Source organism: Galeopterus variegatus, unplaced genomic scaffold (genome assembly GCF_000696425.1).
Source record: "Galeopterus variegatus unplaced genomic scaffold, G_variegatus-3.0.2 Scaffold6, whole genome shotgun sequence".
Taxonomy (NCBI): domain Eukaryota; kingdom Metazoa; phylum Chordata; class Mammalia; order Dermoptera; family Cynocephalidae; genus Galeopterus; species Galeopterus variegatus.
In genome coordinates this window covers 624903-642792 of record NW_007726117.1, presented here as the reverse complement: position 1 = coordinate 642792, position 17890 = coordinate 624903, and the positions used below count along the sequence as shown (strand labels likewise).

General features: G+C 35.9%; 1 protein-coding gene across 1 annotated transcript in view; it reads right to left on the bottom strand.

Annotated features, from left to right (window-relative positions):
• The window catches only part of OSBPL9 (oxysterol binding protein-like 9), a 175778-nt gene that overhangs the window by 18259 nt on the left and 139629 nt on the right, over positions 1–17890 (bottom strand). The window contains exons 9-13 of the mRNA XM_008580444.1: positions 16332–16370; positions 11741–11831; positions 10573–10677; positions 7427–7586; positions 972–1000 (exon numbers count right to left, since the gene is read on the bottom strand). Of these exons, the coding sequence (XP_008578666.1) occupies positions 972–1000; positions 7427–7586; positions 10573–10677; positions 11741–11831; positions 16332–16370 (424 nt within the window). The remainder of the gene's footprint in view (positions 1–971; positions 1001–7426; positions 7587–10572; positions 10678–11740; positions 11832–16331; positions 16371–17890) is intronic.

The following is a 17890-nucleotide window of genomic DNA, read 5'->3' as shown; positions in this document are numbered from 1 at the left end:
TTTAAAGATGACCGGTAAGGGGATCTTAACCCTTGACTTACAAAAAATAAATAAATAAAGCCAGTATGCTGAGAAGGGAGGGCATTCACGTATACGATAAGAACCACTAGAGACTCTTACCCACGTATGCGTGTAACACAAACTTCTGCCAAAGACTTTTCTTTTTCTTTTTCTTTTTTTTTTTTTTTGTCTTTTGTCTTTTTTCCGTGTCCGGCAACGGATCGCAACCCTCAGTGTTGCCCCCGTACCGGACCAGGGACCGGCAACGGGATTGCAACCCTCGGGGTCGCTCCCGTGCCTCGCTCAGCTAGTGAGCGGGAACCGGTCTGTATGTGGGATCCGAACCCTCGGGCGGGAGCGCCGTCGCACTTCTCAAGCAGCGCACTTATCCAGCGCGCCACCGGGCCGGCCCTGCCAAAGACTTTTCAAACTGCAACTTGCTACATGAGTCACAAGGACAGCTTAGCTGATGATATACAAGAATATTTGCCTGACACTGTCTCCACTAATGAATGGGCCTCAACTTCTTTGACAAACCCGTAACCAACGTTCTCTTTGTTTCAAAACAAATTACGTGTGATTTTCTCTTTTGCCTTTAAAAACCTTTGTCTTTCCTTACCTCCCTGAATACGCAGTTTACTATGGCATGTGCATTCCCACTGCAATGCCCTAGTCCAAATAAACTCTATTTTACATATCTGGCCTCAGTTTCTTCAGAATCTACCACTGTAGTATCATACACAAGAGTTTCACTGCCCTAAAAATCATCTGGGTTTTGCTTGTATTAGAACACTAGAATAATAGAATATTCTTAATATCAGAATGTATTATGTATTCTAATGTAAACATAGTTTGCCCTGGTTAGTTACCTTTTCATCTATTAAAAAAAAATCCTTAGATAACTAAATATTGCTCCTTTGATAATTCAGTTAATACACATCACAAGGTACTGTAACTAATGTCTACCTCACCAGTTTTGAGAGGCAATGACAAATACTGTCTAAGTAAGAGAAATCAAAATATCATTAAATAAGAGAAAACTAAATGAAAATTATCTTCAAATGTTTGTGGCTCTATAATACATCATCAGAATACAGTCTCTCTCTCTCTCTATATATATATGTTTTTTTTTTTTTCTTTTTTTTTTTTTTAAAGATGACCGGTAAGGGGATCTTAACCCTTGACTTGGTGGTGTCAGCACCACGCTCTCCCAAGTGAGCCAACCGGCCATCCCTATATAGGGATCCGAACCCGTGGCATTGTTGTTATCAGCACCACACTCTCCCAAGTGAGCCACGGGCCAGCCCCAAAATAGAGTCAATACTTTAAATCAATTGATGTAAAAACCCCAAATCCTATAAAACATGAGTTTTATTTTAGACGTAATTCCAAAGGTCACATCTATTTATGCTGTGCTTTTTCTTCTTATCCATGGTTAGAAACCATGTCTGGGTTATGTGAAATACTCAATAAGGCTCAAAATGGAAAAAATGGATAAATTTACAGCCATTCCACAATTTACCTTGTTTAGGACAAAGGATTTAAAGAATAGTTAAAGACAATGACAACATATATGCAAACAGGAAAGGTTTATCTGTAATGGGCTAATGCCTAGAATTTAAGCATAAAATCATAAATAAAGGATATCAAAAAATGAAAAGCTCTGAACTTAATTATAATAATAATTTATTATGTCATATACTGTGTTTCTCCATAACATCCCTATAAGGCAGGCATAATCCCTCTCACAAGACATAGATGCTCAGAGGTTCAATGACAAGTCTGAGGTCATATAGCTGGTAAATAATGGAGACATTTTATCCTTTTTATTTTTTTTTTGTCTTTTTTCGTGTCCAGCAACGGATCGCAACCCTCAGTGTCGCGCCCGGACCGGACCGGGACCAGCAACGGGATCGCAACCCTTGGTGTTGCGCCCGCACCTCGCTCAGCCAGTGAGCGGGAACCGGCCTGTACGTGGGATCCGAACCCTCAGCGGGAGCGCCGCCACACTCCCAAGTGGCGCACTGTAGCAGTGTGCCACCGGGCTGGCCCATGGATACATTTTAAATGCATGTCTGGTTCCAAAGTATAAGTTCTTTACAAGATGTACTTTTCTTCTAATTTATAAATGTGTAAACCACACTACTCAATAACATAGTTCACAAAGAAGCTATCATTACTATAGGTCTTTAAAAATGGAATAGTGAAAGGACTTGCTTTCAAATTCTCTTCCTTCAGAGAGAAAAAAATACAAAAGTAGATAGAAACTTGACCTGAGAGTGAGAAAACTAGTGGTAGCAATAATTCCTTGAACTTGTTAAGATAAGTGAACAGATATGATGTTGATGTGGGGGTGGGGGGGAGAAATTGGTAAAGGGACATGAAAATCAACTACATTGTATGTTGATTAAAAACCAATAAGTAAAGTATAACATAGATATGAGTTTAAAAAAAAAAAAAAAAACAGAACTAGTGGTAGCAGCTGATGACCAGCAGGTGTAATAAACTGAAATACCTACAGAGGCCAGGCAAAGAACATAAATATATGAATAGGGACAGGTTATAAGATAATATGGAATTGGAGCCAGCATTCCCAATTTGAACAGATTTAAAGCCTCTTTAAAAACAAAACAAAAAAACAAGTCAACAAAACACCATGCTGACCAAATGAAACACTTGCAGTCCCTACCAGTTTGGTCTTTAAGATTATAGTAGCTATGGAAAGTGAGTAACTGAGAAAGAAAAGGAACCTAGAGTAGGTTTACTGAAATAGAACTTAACTCTGGATCCTTTCAAATGGGAAGTTCATGAACTGTGTGTCTGTTATAGGGTAGGGTACTGGGAGAACACAGAGAAGGAAGCTTAAAAGAGGGAGGAAAGGGAGACGCCTAAGAGACTACAGATGACTTCATATATATGCCTATTTCTATAGATGTTTTAAATGTTTCCATTTCATAAAAATTTAAGGAGAATCCCTTAAACTGGGGCCAGAGACTATCAGTGATGTTATAAGGAAGGCACTAACTACATATTTTCAAGCTTTTACTGAATATAGTTACATGCATTCAGAAGATACAGAGATGAGTCCATTTACTAGAACAAGCATACTTTTTTAGAACAACAGTAAATGTCTCTAGTAAGAAACTATCTTTAATTGTTTAAATAAAACAATGAACAAACTAAGCAAAAATCAATTATAATCTTTTACTATGGAATTTTCTTCTAAATGCTTATTTTCTTTTAACCCCACTATCACAAAAAAATATTTTTTTCAAAATTAAAGTGAAATTTCTATTGGCAAACTGCTGTTTCTCAATAGTTTATTTCCCAACATACAACATTACAAAAAAGAAACCAATATGCTAAAGCGAACCCTTTCTGCTAACCTGGTCTCCTTGAGTTGTGGATTCAAACCTCCCTTCCTTAAGTCCCATGTCTTAACCATGTGTGTTCACCTACGTTGCATATATTTTACATTTTCTCCACATTCAAAAACTGAATTTGATCCACTAAATTATAAAACTTCATGAAACAATATAGTAATTTTCCATATAAATGCTGAGATTTTGAGCAGTTATGAAGCAATTTACGAATGCCATATTTCTCAACTCATGTGCACACTTAAGAGAACTAGAGTCCTACACAATATTTCTTATAAGAAGAAACCAGTGTTTGAGGTTTAAGGACTGGATGATGGTACTTAGCTTGAAAATTAACACATAACTATTTCCAAATTCGTACTATCTTACAAAGCAAAACCCAAACTATAGCAATAGTACCAGCCCCTGAGAAAGCAGTAGAGTTGGAAAAAATACCCAACTAAAACTAATCCAACCACATCTACAACACAAGTAAAATGAAAGCAAATAAATATTTGTTTTCTATAATAACAGCTATTATTTATTGAGTGCTTATTATGAGCCTGATACTATATTAAGCACTTGACTTAACATTATTCTCACTTAAATATTCACAATGACCCCTCAATGTTGAAGCTATTATTATTTTCATTTTATATATAAGGAAACTGAAGATTATGTAGGTTGAATAACTTGACCAAGGTCACACACCATTGAAGCAAAACAGATTTAGAACTCATTATTTCTGAGATTCCAGAATTCAAAGTCTTAATTAACCATAGCAACCTTTATACCATTAGGGCTGAAAAGTATTTTGCTTATTAGCTATCAGGTAAATGCCAGTTAAAACCTTTACTGTACAATGGTACATAAATTAAACGGTGCAAAATTGGTCAAATTTTTTTTGGCATTGTTTATGTAAAAAAATTTATTTATATTTTATTAAAACAAGTCAATACATTTAAAAAGACAAAGATCAGAGAAATAACAAATAACAATAACAATAACAATAACAAAAGGAAATTTAGAAAATTCACAAATGTGTGGACTTTAAACAACATTCTCCTAAATAAACAATGGGTAAAAAGAAAAATCACAGAAAAATTAGAAAGTACTTTGAGATAAAAATCAAAGTGCAATATATCAAAATTTATAGGATGCAGGGATCATGCAGTGCTTTGAGGAAAATTTATACTTGTAAACATCTATATTAAAAATAAGAAAAACCTCAAATCAGTAGTGTAAACTTCTACCTTAAGAAAACAGGAAAAGATAACCAAACTAAACGAAAAGCAAATAAAGATTACAACAGAAATATATAAAACAGGGAATTAAAAAACAATAGAGAAAATCAACAAAACCAAATGTTGATTCTTTAAAAAGATCAATAAAATTTGCAAACCTTTATCTAGACTGACCAAAAAAAAAAAAAAGACCAAAATCACTAAAACCAGAAATAAAGCAGGGGCATTATTACATTGTTATGGTTTTTTGTGATGGTAAGATTTAGTTTCTTTTTCCTGTTTGCATTTTTGTTCTACCAGTGGGTTTTGTTCTTTCTTATGTATTCATGGTAATGATTATCATTTTCTGGATTCCAGATGCAAGACTTCCTTGAGGATTTCTTGTAGGGCTCATCATGTGGTAGTGAACTCTTGCAGTTTTTGTCTGTCTGAAAAATACACTATTTCTCCTTCATTTCTGACGGACCATGGCTGTGGCGGTGGTGGTAGCAGTGGCAGTGGCTGTGGTGGGCCACTGCGTCGAAGTGGCGTTTTTGGCATGCTCTCTTGCCTGCTTCTGGGCTGGGGTGCTGCCCTCGGCTCCTGCCTAGGTGCATGCTCTCTTGCCTGCTTCTGGGCTGGGGTGCTGCCCTCGGCTCCTGCCTAGGTTCCTGGGTGTACTCTCATGCCTGCTTCTGGATGGAGGGGGCTGCCTTTGGCTCCTGCCTGCTTTGGGCAGAGGGGCTGCCCTTGACTCCTGCCTAAGCCAATGAGTGTGCTCTCTTACCTTGGTCAAATAATTTTTAATGAGAGAAAACCTATGTTTTAGTCCGTTTTGTGTTGCTATAACAGAAATACCTGAGACTGGGTAATTTATAAGGAAAAGAGGTTTATTTAGCTTTCGATAATGGGACAGCGGCATCTGGTGTGGGCCTCAGGCTGCTTCTACTCATGGTGAAAAGTGGCAGGCAGCCGGTGAGTACAAGCAGATCACATGGCGAGAGGAAGCAAGAGAGAGAGAGAGAGAAGGTGCCAGGGTCTTTTTAAGCAACGAGCTCTCATGGGAACTAATAGAGCGAGAATTCACTCATTAATCCCCCCTCCCCCAGGGAGAGCATTAATCCATTCATGAGGGATCTGCCCCCATGACTCAATCAGTTTCCAACAATGCCACATTGGAGATCAAATTTCCACATGAGTTTTGGAGGGGACAACACATCCAAACTCTATCAACCTAATATCAAGATCTGTCAAAATCTGCCTGGTTAATATCTCTGGAATCCATGCATTTCCCTCCATTCTCAATACTATCACCTTAGCTTAGATCATCTACATTTCTTAATTCACTACCAGGTTTTGGCTGGTCTCCCTACTTGTAATCCAGTATCCCTGCATTCAACTCTACACAATTCAGGCAAATATATCTTTCTAAAAGGCAGACCTGACAAGCAACTGACATGACTCATGAGAAAATGTTCAAAATTCTTTTTTTTTACCCCTGACTGGTAAGGGGATCGCAACCCCCAGCATGGTGTGGTCCGCACCACGCTCAGCCAGTGAGCACACCAGCCATCCCTATATAGGATCCAAACCCACGGCCTCAGCACTACCAGCGCTGCACTCTCCCGAGTGAGCCACGGGGCTGGCCCAAAATGTTCAAAATTCTTAAAAGGCTAAATAGTTTTTTCATGCCCTGGCTCTTGTCATCTTTTTTTTTTTTTTTTTAACTACTCACCGCACCTTATGCTTCAGCCATACTAAACTACTTAGAGTTTCTCAAAGAAACCAAGCTCCCTTTGCCTCCAGACCTTTCTAACAACGTGCCATCTGCATGAGAACATTTCCATTTTCCCTTCCTCTCCTCACCCCTATTTTCCTTCTCTCTACTGATCCACATCTCACCTTAGGATCACATCTTCCCTCCCTCCTCTGGGAATCTTTCTCTGACTTCTTAAGACTTCAAAATGTCCCATGGCTTTCTATGCTTATCCTCACCATATTCTATGGTCTGAATGTTTGTTTCCTCCTCAAATTCATACATTGAAACTTAATCACCACTGCAATAGTATTAAGAAGTGGGGGACTTTGGGAAGTGATTAGGTCATTAGTTGGTAGTCTCATGAATGGGATTAGTGTTATCATAAAATAGACCCTACAGAGCTAGTTAGCCCTTTCCACCATGTGAAGACACACCTAGAAGGCACCATCTGTGAATCAGAAAGTAGGCCCTCACCAGACACCAAATCTGCCAGCACCTTCATTTTGGACTTCCCAACATCCACAACTGTAAGAAATAGACTTTTGTTGTTTATAAGCTACCCAGTTTATGGTATTTTGTCATAGCAGCCCAAATGGACTAGGACATTATAAATGTCTATCTGTTCCCCCTGTAGACTATAAGTTCTTTGAGGGCAGGGCCTCTCTTTTTAACCTCTGTATCATCCCTCCATCTAGTATGTTGCCTCACTTACAGGTGCTGATTATCTCCACTCTAACACAAAAATAAGTGACAGTAACCTCTTATTTGTATAATGCTTCATAGCTTCCTCACTCTCATTGGACCTTCTCCTAATGTTAGTGCTACAGAAATGTCCACAGTTCAACAACACTGGCACATTACTATACCTGATGCTATTTATTCCACTTGGATTAAGTCAGAAGTAAAATGAAACCTCTCACAGAACTGGCTTTGCTCAATAAGCCAATTAAAAATAAGATGTCCTTTTTAATGTTCTCAAATAATAAATTATAAGGCAAGTCTGTCATTAACATCAGTCTCAAAATCATACTACATTTTTAAAAATCAGGAGTCACTTAAATACACACTTTTTTTTATCTACTTACTCTATTAAGCGCTTTGGGGATGAGCCACTTTGATGGAATTCATCAGCATCATAGAATTCATCTTCACTGCTAGAATAAGAGAACTCTGGGACTGTATTTGGAGACAAGTTGACATGGCTTGGAGAAGTTAGACTGCTACTAGGTGGTGAATGCCCACTGCCTAGGAAGTTAAAAAGTTTTGAATTAGAGGAAAATGTTGGTGATACAGTGGAAAAGATCAGGGAGATGAGTGAAAGCAGACCTTTCTAAAATCAAGGAAGAGTTTGGTTAAGTTGCTAGAAATCTCTATACTATTTGTAAAGGAAATCAACATTTAAACTAGACGAAGAAAAAGGCAAATCATGTTACAGAATGGAGACATAGTCTTTTAAATAAATTTTTTAAAATGATATGTCCCTATTCACTAATTAAATGTTAATTTATTTTTAGTATTAGGAAGGAAGCTATTTTGATTATGTGAGTTTTGGTGTTGGGAGTTCCACCATAGATACCATTACCAATGGGAAGCCTAGGCTCTTATTTTATACTGTATGAAAAATGAAGCAGTGAGACAGTGGGAATGCAAAACGGGAAAAATATCAAGACACTATGAACATTAAAATATTGCTCAGGATATCAGATTCATATCAGTCAATATTTTTCAGCAGTCACATGGAAAATACAAAAACTCTGCACAAAGACCTGAGCACACACCATCCAAATTCCTCACTTCTTTTCCTAAGCCTAGGTGGAGATAAAAACAGAGGGCTACTAGGAGAAGCATGTAAAAAAGGAAAGACTAGGAAGAACATCCTTCTTTCTATTTCTAAACAGTCTAACTAAAAAAATGGAAATTAATGGAGATTCAGAGAAAGAAGACTACTATCTAATCTCTGAGACGATCATCTGGTACACTGTCTAGCAATAAAGTGAGAACAAGAAAGTATCAAATAGACCAATGGAGTATTGAGATCAATTTAATCTATTGCGCATTTAAAGGCTGTCAGCCAATCTACTACAGATGCCTGGTGATGACTAAAGTTAATTAAGTCTCTGCTGGCAATCCAAAAGCCAAGACCATAATTCTGGAAGAAATAGCAGTAATAAAAATGTATCTAGAGCTACCCATGGATTTTTTAGTCCATTCCTGTATCTATGGTTCAACAGTTATGGAAAAGAACAAACCAGTCTGCCACACTTAGTTGCCATGTTCACAACGATTTTTTAAAGACATAACACAAAAATTTGCCTCCTAAAAGGTAATGCTTATTATTGTTGAAATTCCAAAGGTAGCTCACCTTAGCAAATAACTTTAAAGTCTCCTTTTTTCCCCAACAGAAGAAATAAGAGGGGAAAGAAACTTGCTCTTATTGGAATAGGAAAAAATAGAACAAGAATTAGAAACGATTATGTAACATGCAAATACTCCAGGTGAACACACAACTGAAAATGTTTAAGAAAATGAGTTTGAATGGGAATTGCAAACAAAAGAACTGAGACTTCTGTGTGAGAGCAAACAACATTATTTCTTAGTTGTTTCTTATTGATTTTATTCTATTTATTAGTGAGAGAAGTAAAGGAAAGAAAGGTAGAGAAGATAAAAAAAAAGTTAGGATGAAAAATCAAGACATAAACCACACTAATTTAATTTTAAAAATTGCTTTAAATTCACCTACTCTAAAATGTTAGATTTTTTGAATACCTTCTTCTGAAATAATTTTCAGAAGGTAATCTTTATGTTCTGAAATAATTCATACTAAAATTTAATGTATACAAGAAAGAGCCCCTCATTTTGCAAAATTTGTAACTAGTTTTATATATTTCCAAACAGACAAATTTTGGTTGCTGTAAAATTCCAACATAATCTTACCTTATTTTTAAAAAACACATGCACATACATATACGTACTATTTTTTAAATGAATAAGAAGTGACATGATTCATGAACTACAGAAGTCAGCCAAAACATTTCAGCATCATCATTCAAATTGCATTTTCCCAGGAGTTTTAAGTAACAGAGCTATTATTGACATTTTTCTTTCAAAATTCAGAAGACATCTGCTCATGTTGTTAAATATTAAGACAAAAGTAATAGCATCAGTACCTTTACTAACTCGAATTTTAAAATGGGCTAAAATCATATGGTAATTTTTCATTATTACACAGGAAAAGTCCTACCCAGGAAAGAAATCTGCAGAGGAATAGACTGTTGACCTCCCACCTCTTCAAGAGTGGTTGTGGTTTTGGCCTCCAAGGTTTTAACAAGGTCAAAAGCACTAAGTGCTTCCTTGAGTTTGGTTCTAAAGGTAGCTCACATAGATTCAATATCTTTTTAAAAAAAAGAAATAAATCTAATGTCTAACATTGATAGTATCCCTGTAAATTAGAGAAAAATAAAGAAGGTAAGTCTGAATTATGAAAATGGAAATTAAAACAAAGTGGTTTTCCTGCGTATAAAATTGTCAAAAAGGTGAAAGACTGCTAAATGTTTCCTAAAAAAAGTACACATGTGCCAAAGTGCTGTACAAGGATATCACTGAAGTATTGTGCTTATAAACAGGAAAATATCGGAAACAACCTAAATGCCCATCAGTGGAAATTAGGTAATACCTGTCCAGGCAGTTGTAAAAAGAACGCTGTAGACCTAATTACATAAACTCGAAAAGCTACATAAATGTTCTCTATTAAATGAAAAGAGCAAGTCACAGAAACACATGACCTCATTTAGGTTAAAACAAAAACAACATATATACAATAAAGGTGCATATGTACATACATGTATGCAAATGACTGGGGGGAGAGTAAAAAGGACTTTCAGCTTTTGTTCTATCTACTTCTGTATTGTCTGATTCCTTTCTAGTAAGAAAGTGTGCAAGTCTAACTTAAGTAAATTAAAAAAAAAAAATCAATATAGATCCCCCAAATAAATCTTAAGGTAAACAAACAAATAAAACCCTGCAATATTTTATTTGATTTAAATTATAATTACTTACTAAAGCTTCTGGTTCAATCACAGTTAACAACTTCATGTATAGAACTGTAATGATAAAACTAAGATATCTCAACAGAAATAGACATTTCTTCAACCTTTGCCCCATTGTAGTCAAACACAAATTTCAAATGTTAATGGGGAGTTATGAGAAGTAAGAAAATTACACAAATCTGTACCTGTACTATTTGGTGTTGGAGTCTGATGATGTCCCAAGGTAGCTAATACAGGTCCAACTGGTAGGGAAGATGGACGCTGCTCTGACTTACACAACTGAGCAGGTTCTAGGAGATATTGAACATGTGAGATAAGTTAGAGAAACAGCCAAGCACATACTCTGTTGACTGCAATTGTTTGAGATTCAAAATCCTACAGATCAGTAATTTTTGAAACTATATTCCATTAAGTCGAGTTCCAAGCTACTGATCCTTGCTGACCTCCTAGCCTCTTAAACATGCGACAGAATAGTAAGACAACAGGCAAGATGTCAAAACAGCAGTTATGGTAGGCCAATATCCCAGTATAACTGCTCTGTAAAACCAAAAAATGCTTCTGATGATGTGTTTCTGAGCCTCAAACCACATATAATCTGAAATGGGACATATACCTCCTCTTTAGTACCCTGGGAGATACCAAGTTAATTCTTTTAAGGAGTAAAAATTCACAAAAGGATTTCACATACTTATAAATACTTTTAAAAAGGATTTTCCCTTTTATGGTAATTGCTGGCTTCACTATGCCACCACTGAGAAGACAGAAATGTTGAATGCAACAAAAAGGCAAAAGGAATCAGCATAGCTGGGTGTTGGCCCTAAGCCTTCTTTTGCCGGTTTTTTAAAAAATAGTATTTATTGCACTACTTAAAAATACAGACGTTACCTACCAGCAGGCATTATATATTTTATTCTTCCCTTTCTCATTATCTTAAAATCCACCACAAATAAACCATTTATATCGTTCAAAGCTATAAACACCCCAAATAGAAAATTCCTGGACTTTTTAAGTGCAGGAAGATTAAGATATACTAAGTTTTCCTTGATAGCCATAAAATCTGAGTAATGGGATTCTGTTCCATAAGCTAATTCAAGTCTTAGTAACCATGTTTGTCTTCAATCTCACTTTTAAAAACCAAAACCCCTTCTACTTCAAAAGCCCCCATACCAAAAAACACTATCATCTTTTTCCAGTTCATTTTCAGCTGTATTATTTTCTGTGATTCCTTTCATTTATTAAAAACAAACAAAAACAAAAAACAAAAAAACAGAAAGTTAAGATTACTATGACAGCCACACAAATTAAGTTTTTTCTCATCAATAAATCTATGGAACATTTTTCCGAATACTTTACCTGGAGGTAAGACAGTCTGGGAAGGCATTGTGCTGATCACAGGTTCCAAGGGACTAGGTTGATATATTGCATCTACAGGATTAATAGTACTCTGAGATAAAGAAATGCAGTATAGTTATTTTAAATTAAATGCCCTTTTCATGATGACCCTCCCGAATGAATGAAATGCCCACATTTCTTTTTTTTTTTTCCTTTTTGTCTTTTTTTTACTGACCGGTAACGGGATCACAACCCTCGGTGTCGCGCCTGTACCGGGGACCGGCAACAGGATCGCAACCCTTGGTGTTGCGCCCGCACCACGCTCAGCCAGTGAGCGGGAACCGGTCTTCACATGGGACCCGAACCCTCGACGGGAGCACTGCAGCGCTCCCAAGCGGCGCACTCTCCAGTGCGCCACCGGGCCGGCCCGAAATGCCCACATTTCTAACAGCAAAATCCTGAGGGTAACTATGTAGATATGTTGGTCAAAACGCAAAGAAGAAAATAAACCACTTTTTCCACAGAGAAGTGTGTGCGTTTCTTATAACAAAGCATAGTAAGGAAAGAAAATGAATGAATCTGCCATAAAAGAAGGTTAAGCTAAATGGAAAAACTTGGAAGGAGATAAAAACAGAGGGCTACTAGGAGAAGCCCTAGTAGCTTAAAATTGTAAGAACCTCTCAATTCAATTCAGTGCTTCTCGAATTCTTAATTTGCCACAAATATTGTTTCTTTACCTTTGAGAGTTTCTCTATCTCTCCCTTACTTTGGTGTTAATAAACATTACATCTATGGCTAGCTAATGGGCCTACACCATTAGGATCTCATCTTTCCATCCCAAACTACTGCTACCTTTCATGACTGCGTATAGCAAAGTATAGCTGTCTAGTTTTACAGCCACTAAATTCAAAGAGATGCATCTTCCAATTGAAGGGTGTGAGGAAGATGGCTTTCTTTTTGAGAATTTAGAAGGAAAAAAAATATGGTTATAATTTTGGGGGAAAAATAAGTCCAGGTTTCTCTGATTCCAAGCCAAGAAATTACTCTGACAGCATGACAGCATTTTAAAAACAAGACTCCATAGGTTACTAATGTTTTTTGGCTCGGGGGGCTGGGAGCGGGAGTGGGCAGATATTAAATCAAGGTCTTTGCCCGTGTAAAGTTGAGATCCACCATTTAGAGACTAAACTGGACAAACCCAAGAAATAAAAATGTAAGTTATTTACCTTTCCTTGATCTGGAAAACTAATCTTCAAATATATATTAGGTAGAGCTTATAACAGAAAATACTAAAACAGAATTATAAGAGAAATACTTTGCTAATTAATAAGCCCAAAAAGTACTTGCAGAAACTTAAAAGCACCTAACAACGAAAACTAAGACAATGGTAAAGTTTTTGTAGCATTCTCATTTAATATCTAAGTCAAAAAATTTTTAAATACTAAGTAAAACCCTCCTTCTACATAAATATTTAAAAATAACTAAATCAGATCTCTTAAATCAAGTGATTTGAACGCAAGAACTCTAATTCTTGTCACTACACCATAAATATTCTAACTGAAAAAATAAAGGATATTTAGAAGACACTCTGAAAACAATCACTAATAATCAAAAACCTAGTTAAGTGGGAAATATTTTGAAGCACTGAGAAAAGCACAGAAACAAAGACCTGAAATTTTAATTCCTTGGGCTCCTTAAGTCTCCTACCCTCTATGGGCCTTAGTTTCTCAGTATGTAAAATGAAGAAGAGCTTGGATTATATGGTCTCTGATTGCCTTCTGGTTATTACTTTGACTCTATTTTCAGATACTGAAGCAAGCCATAACTAAATAAGTGTCTCAACAAGTCCTGTAGCTGTTCTAAAAATAAATTCCTGTTTACATAGTGCTTTTCTCCAAAGGACTCCAAGTGATTTACAAAGGCAAAATCCCACCATTATTTTTTGATCCATAGGAATAAGAATATATCACCTCCTTAACCCTTTCCATTGAAGAGACCAAAAAATAAAATAACTTCAGGACAAGGGACAAGAATTTTATCTTTTAGATGTAATCTTTTGTTTTCCAGATGAAATGTTCTAAGATTAGGGTTGTTAACCAAAGAAAACAGTTTTAGACTTTTTTGCATTGTTAAAAATTACGGGAGGCTATTGTTTTGAACTGAGCTCCTGCACTAGGCCCCAACAGACCAGACCAAACCTAAATGAAGTCTTTCATGCTAAATGCCACATAATCAAACTGAAACTCTAAGGAAGCAAGGAGGTCCCAAAGTAGAACATTTTTTCCCTGAAAACAGGAGATTCCAGTCTACCTGGGTCAGAGTAACAAGGAAGTCCTCTCTGCTTTAACCCTCATAAGAAAAGTAACCTGATGTAAACCAATCAGCCGGAGGTCCCAAAGTAGAACATTTTTTCCCTGAAAACAGGAGATTCCAGTCTACCTGGGTCAGCGTAACAAGGAAGTCCTCTCTGCTTTAACCCTCATAAGAAAAGTAACCTGATGTAAACCAATCAGCTTTTTTTCTACTGTTCTGTTTCCTTGTTCCCACCTTATAAAACCCACTGTTATGCCATTGCCTAGTGGGAGCTCTCATTCTATTTTATAGAATGGAGGCTGGCCCAATTCATGAATTGCAAATAAATGTTAATTAGATCTATAATTAAATTTGTTGTAATTTTGTCTTTTGACAGCATGTATATTCAAAGTATTCAATCTTTTGTTGCTGTTGTTGATAGAAAAAAAGAACTATTTTACACTTATCTACAGTCCTTGGTCAATCAACTTCAGGCTAAAATATGTCAAATTACATTCTACACCTTACTTTAAAAATGAACGTGCAGAGCTTGAGAAGCGCAAACAAATAAGAGTCAGCCCTAATCTGTTGCGACATCAATGAAAATCATGCAATATATAATAAATTACATATAAGTATAATTAGCTATACATATGTATAGCTAAACTTATTGAGTATTATTAAACTTACTGAGCATTATCTGTACCTTACAAAAAGCATATTTTTTTTTGGCGGCTGGCCTGTATGGGGATCTGAACCCTTAACCTTGGTGTTATTGGCACCACACACTAACAACTGAGCTAACCAGCCAGTTACAACAACCTTCTGAGGTAGAAACCTTTCAGCTTTCTTTATAGATAAGGAGATTAGGACTCAGAAAGATTAAGTAACTTGCCCAAGGTCATAAATGGTGGCAGGGCAGTTATTTAAACCCAGGCAGTCTGGCTCCTATACCATGAAGAGTTTCTTTCTTTCTTCAAAAAAAAAAAAAAAACTGTTAAGGAAAAATGCCACAGTCCCTGAGCAAATGATTCAAATACATTTGTTTTCTATAAGTTTAAATTTTCTGAGTATAAATATTCTAGATGTTTTTAATTGCAAATGATCAAACCTTTTTGGTATGCTTTATAAAACGATGTCTATTAACATTAAAATAAGTAATTTGGCTATGAGGGGAAAAAAGATAAATATTACTGCCAACCTAATTCTCCTTACGAGTCTCTGGGGATCATGAAATGCTGGGTAACACATAAAATCATTTCCCATGAGCCTCACAATCTTTAGTGATATCTCAGGAAGAGGTATTATACTATATTGCATTTGTACCATATAATTGTATTTTATCACCATGGCTCACATATTGAACAAAGAAATAAAAATTCCAATGTATTTAATTCAAATTTCAAGCATGTTTTCTTTTATAACTGCTTTCTTGAGAAATTTTAAACATAGATATTTAACAACTTTTTTTTCATTTTAAACCAAATATAAAGATAACATGTTCATCTTTTCAAGTATAATCATGTTTTTGACAATTTACAAAATGTGTTTCCAGATCTCAGACAAGCTGGCATTTGCAAAGTCCAGGACCAAAAAAAGAGGCTGCCTCCTGTTCAGAAATACAGCCTGAACAGAAGTCACTCAGTTAACATAAAAGTAGAGTAGCACAAACTACAAACCTTCAAACTCTAATTTTTATTTCCAGATGGGAAATACAATAAATTTTTCTTCTTTCTTTTTAGAGGGGAAGTTGCATATAAGGGAAGGGTAAAAGCCAAGGGAAAGGAAAGAATAGGCAAATGACTATAAGGGAAAGAATTAATGTTGTAATTTGTTCCAACAAAAATGCAGTGTATACCACAGTAACAATGATAGTTAACCCAATACACAAAATCTAAAATAAAAGAAAATAGGAACCTACAAACATTTAAACAGATTAAGATGTTTCAATATTGTACCCCTCCCCGATTGCATCTGAGAAAAAAAGAAGTTTGATAAGAAATGCAGCACTGAGTTATACCTTATTTAATAGTAAAAGCTGAGTTTTCATACCATGATTAGCCCAAATTAACACATGCAGAGTGATTCAATATGAACACTTAGAAAAATTTGAAGACTGTCATTTCCCCTCCAAATGATTGCTTGAAAGATGGATTTTAGGAGCTCAAGGAAAATTGCAAGAGTCAACAACAAAAAGCAGAGAGCAGGTGAAAAGAGAAATATGCGTTGAAAATGAGTAGAAATTCAGGTTTCTCCTGACATGACTGGTTAAAATGCTCTGCAGAAGTAAAGGGAAACAAAAAGATTAGATTAAACTTACTATAATTCCATCTGCGTGCTTCTCCGCATTACTCTGGTCCTTAAGGAAAAATGTTAAAAATATTAACTTCATTCTTGCATTTAAGTAACTCCTTGTGTACTTTTCCTACTAAGAAAGCTAATTTTACTAGGTAAGTAATAATGTTAGAACACTATTTCTCTGCTTCTACTAAGATATTAATTCCATTTGTAGATTCCTTGCAAAACATAATTCTAACATGACTGCACAACAATCAACACCAAGAGCATGGCAATTATTTTCCTATACGGGAAAATAATTTGATTAAGTTCATTGTGGAAATATCCTATTGAACTATAGCCAGATTAATATCAACAATTAAATGCAGATATACTGATTTAGGATTGAAGACCCTTGATATTTCTAAGTTTAAATTTTATAGTAAATTATGCCAACTCCCCACATTTCCCAAACCTTTACTATACTTTAAAGGTATGAAAATCACATACCCTTAAAAACTCAGGATAGACACAATGTCACATATTCTGACTGCCTGCCCCAGAATTATAATATTTTTCTAGACAGAAACTGATTTTTGTTTCAGTAAACACAATCACTGTATCCATGGAATGATGATACTGGTGCTAAGGGGCAGGTATTTTACATGTATTTATTTCACCAACAACCCCATAACGTTAAGTACTATTATTAATCCCACTGGACAGATGAGAAAACAAAGAGGGGGTGTTGAGCCAGGATTCCAAAACAGGCAGTCTAGTTCCAGATTTAGGCTCTTAACTAATACGCTATTTTGTCTTGTCGGTCCAAGGACACAGTTGCAGAATGAGGAAGGAAGTGGTGTAAAAATGCCAACACACATTCATTCCTGGTAACTATATGTGAAAGGAACATAAGAGCTCACTTGTGTCTCCTGGGACTCTAACCCTCCTCTTTCCCACTCTTCCCCGACAGGCACTGTGACCAACATGGGTGCATTAAGTGAGGAAATGCTGTCTTTTAGGACTGTCTCATCCTCAAGGAGGGAAGACTATTTCTGGGATGAGTACCACACCTGAAATAATCATCAGAGATTTGGGGAGAAAGTATGTACTGAGAGAAACTTGAGGAAGACAAAAATGTTTTATAATATTCAAAGTCAGAATTATATAGTATGATCAGTGTATTTTTAGAATACTACAACCTAAGAAAACTACCTTTTTTGGATTTCCTCATGTTCACTGAGCAAAATGGTTCATGTAAAATGGTAACTACCACCTCAGGACTGTTATGGGGATTAAATGAGAAATGTGGGAAAGTGCTTTTTAAATGAGAAAGCACTCGGTAAAATCTAGTTATTAATAATAAAAGGCAAATTAATATAATCTTTGCTTCATCCAACTATATAATAACATATACGTAGTTTTAAAATAAAGACATCAGATAGAACAAGAAATGTAATATCATAAATAGCTGTATCCTGTGCTTTTTCTACTAGAAACTTTGGAGAAATTTAAAAAAATGAAGCAAAGAGAAACCAGGTATACAAGTGCTGTAATGGATGTCACTGATTCCCACTACCTTTTTTTTTTTTTTTTTTTTTT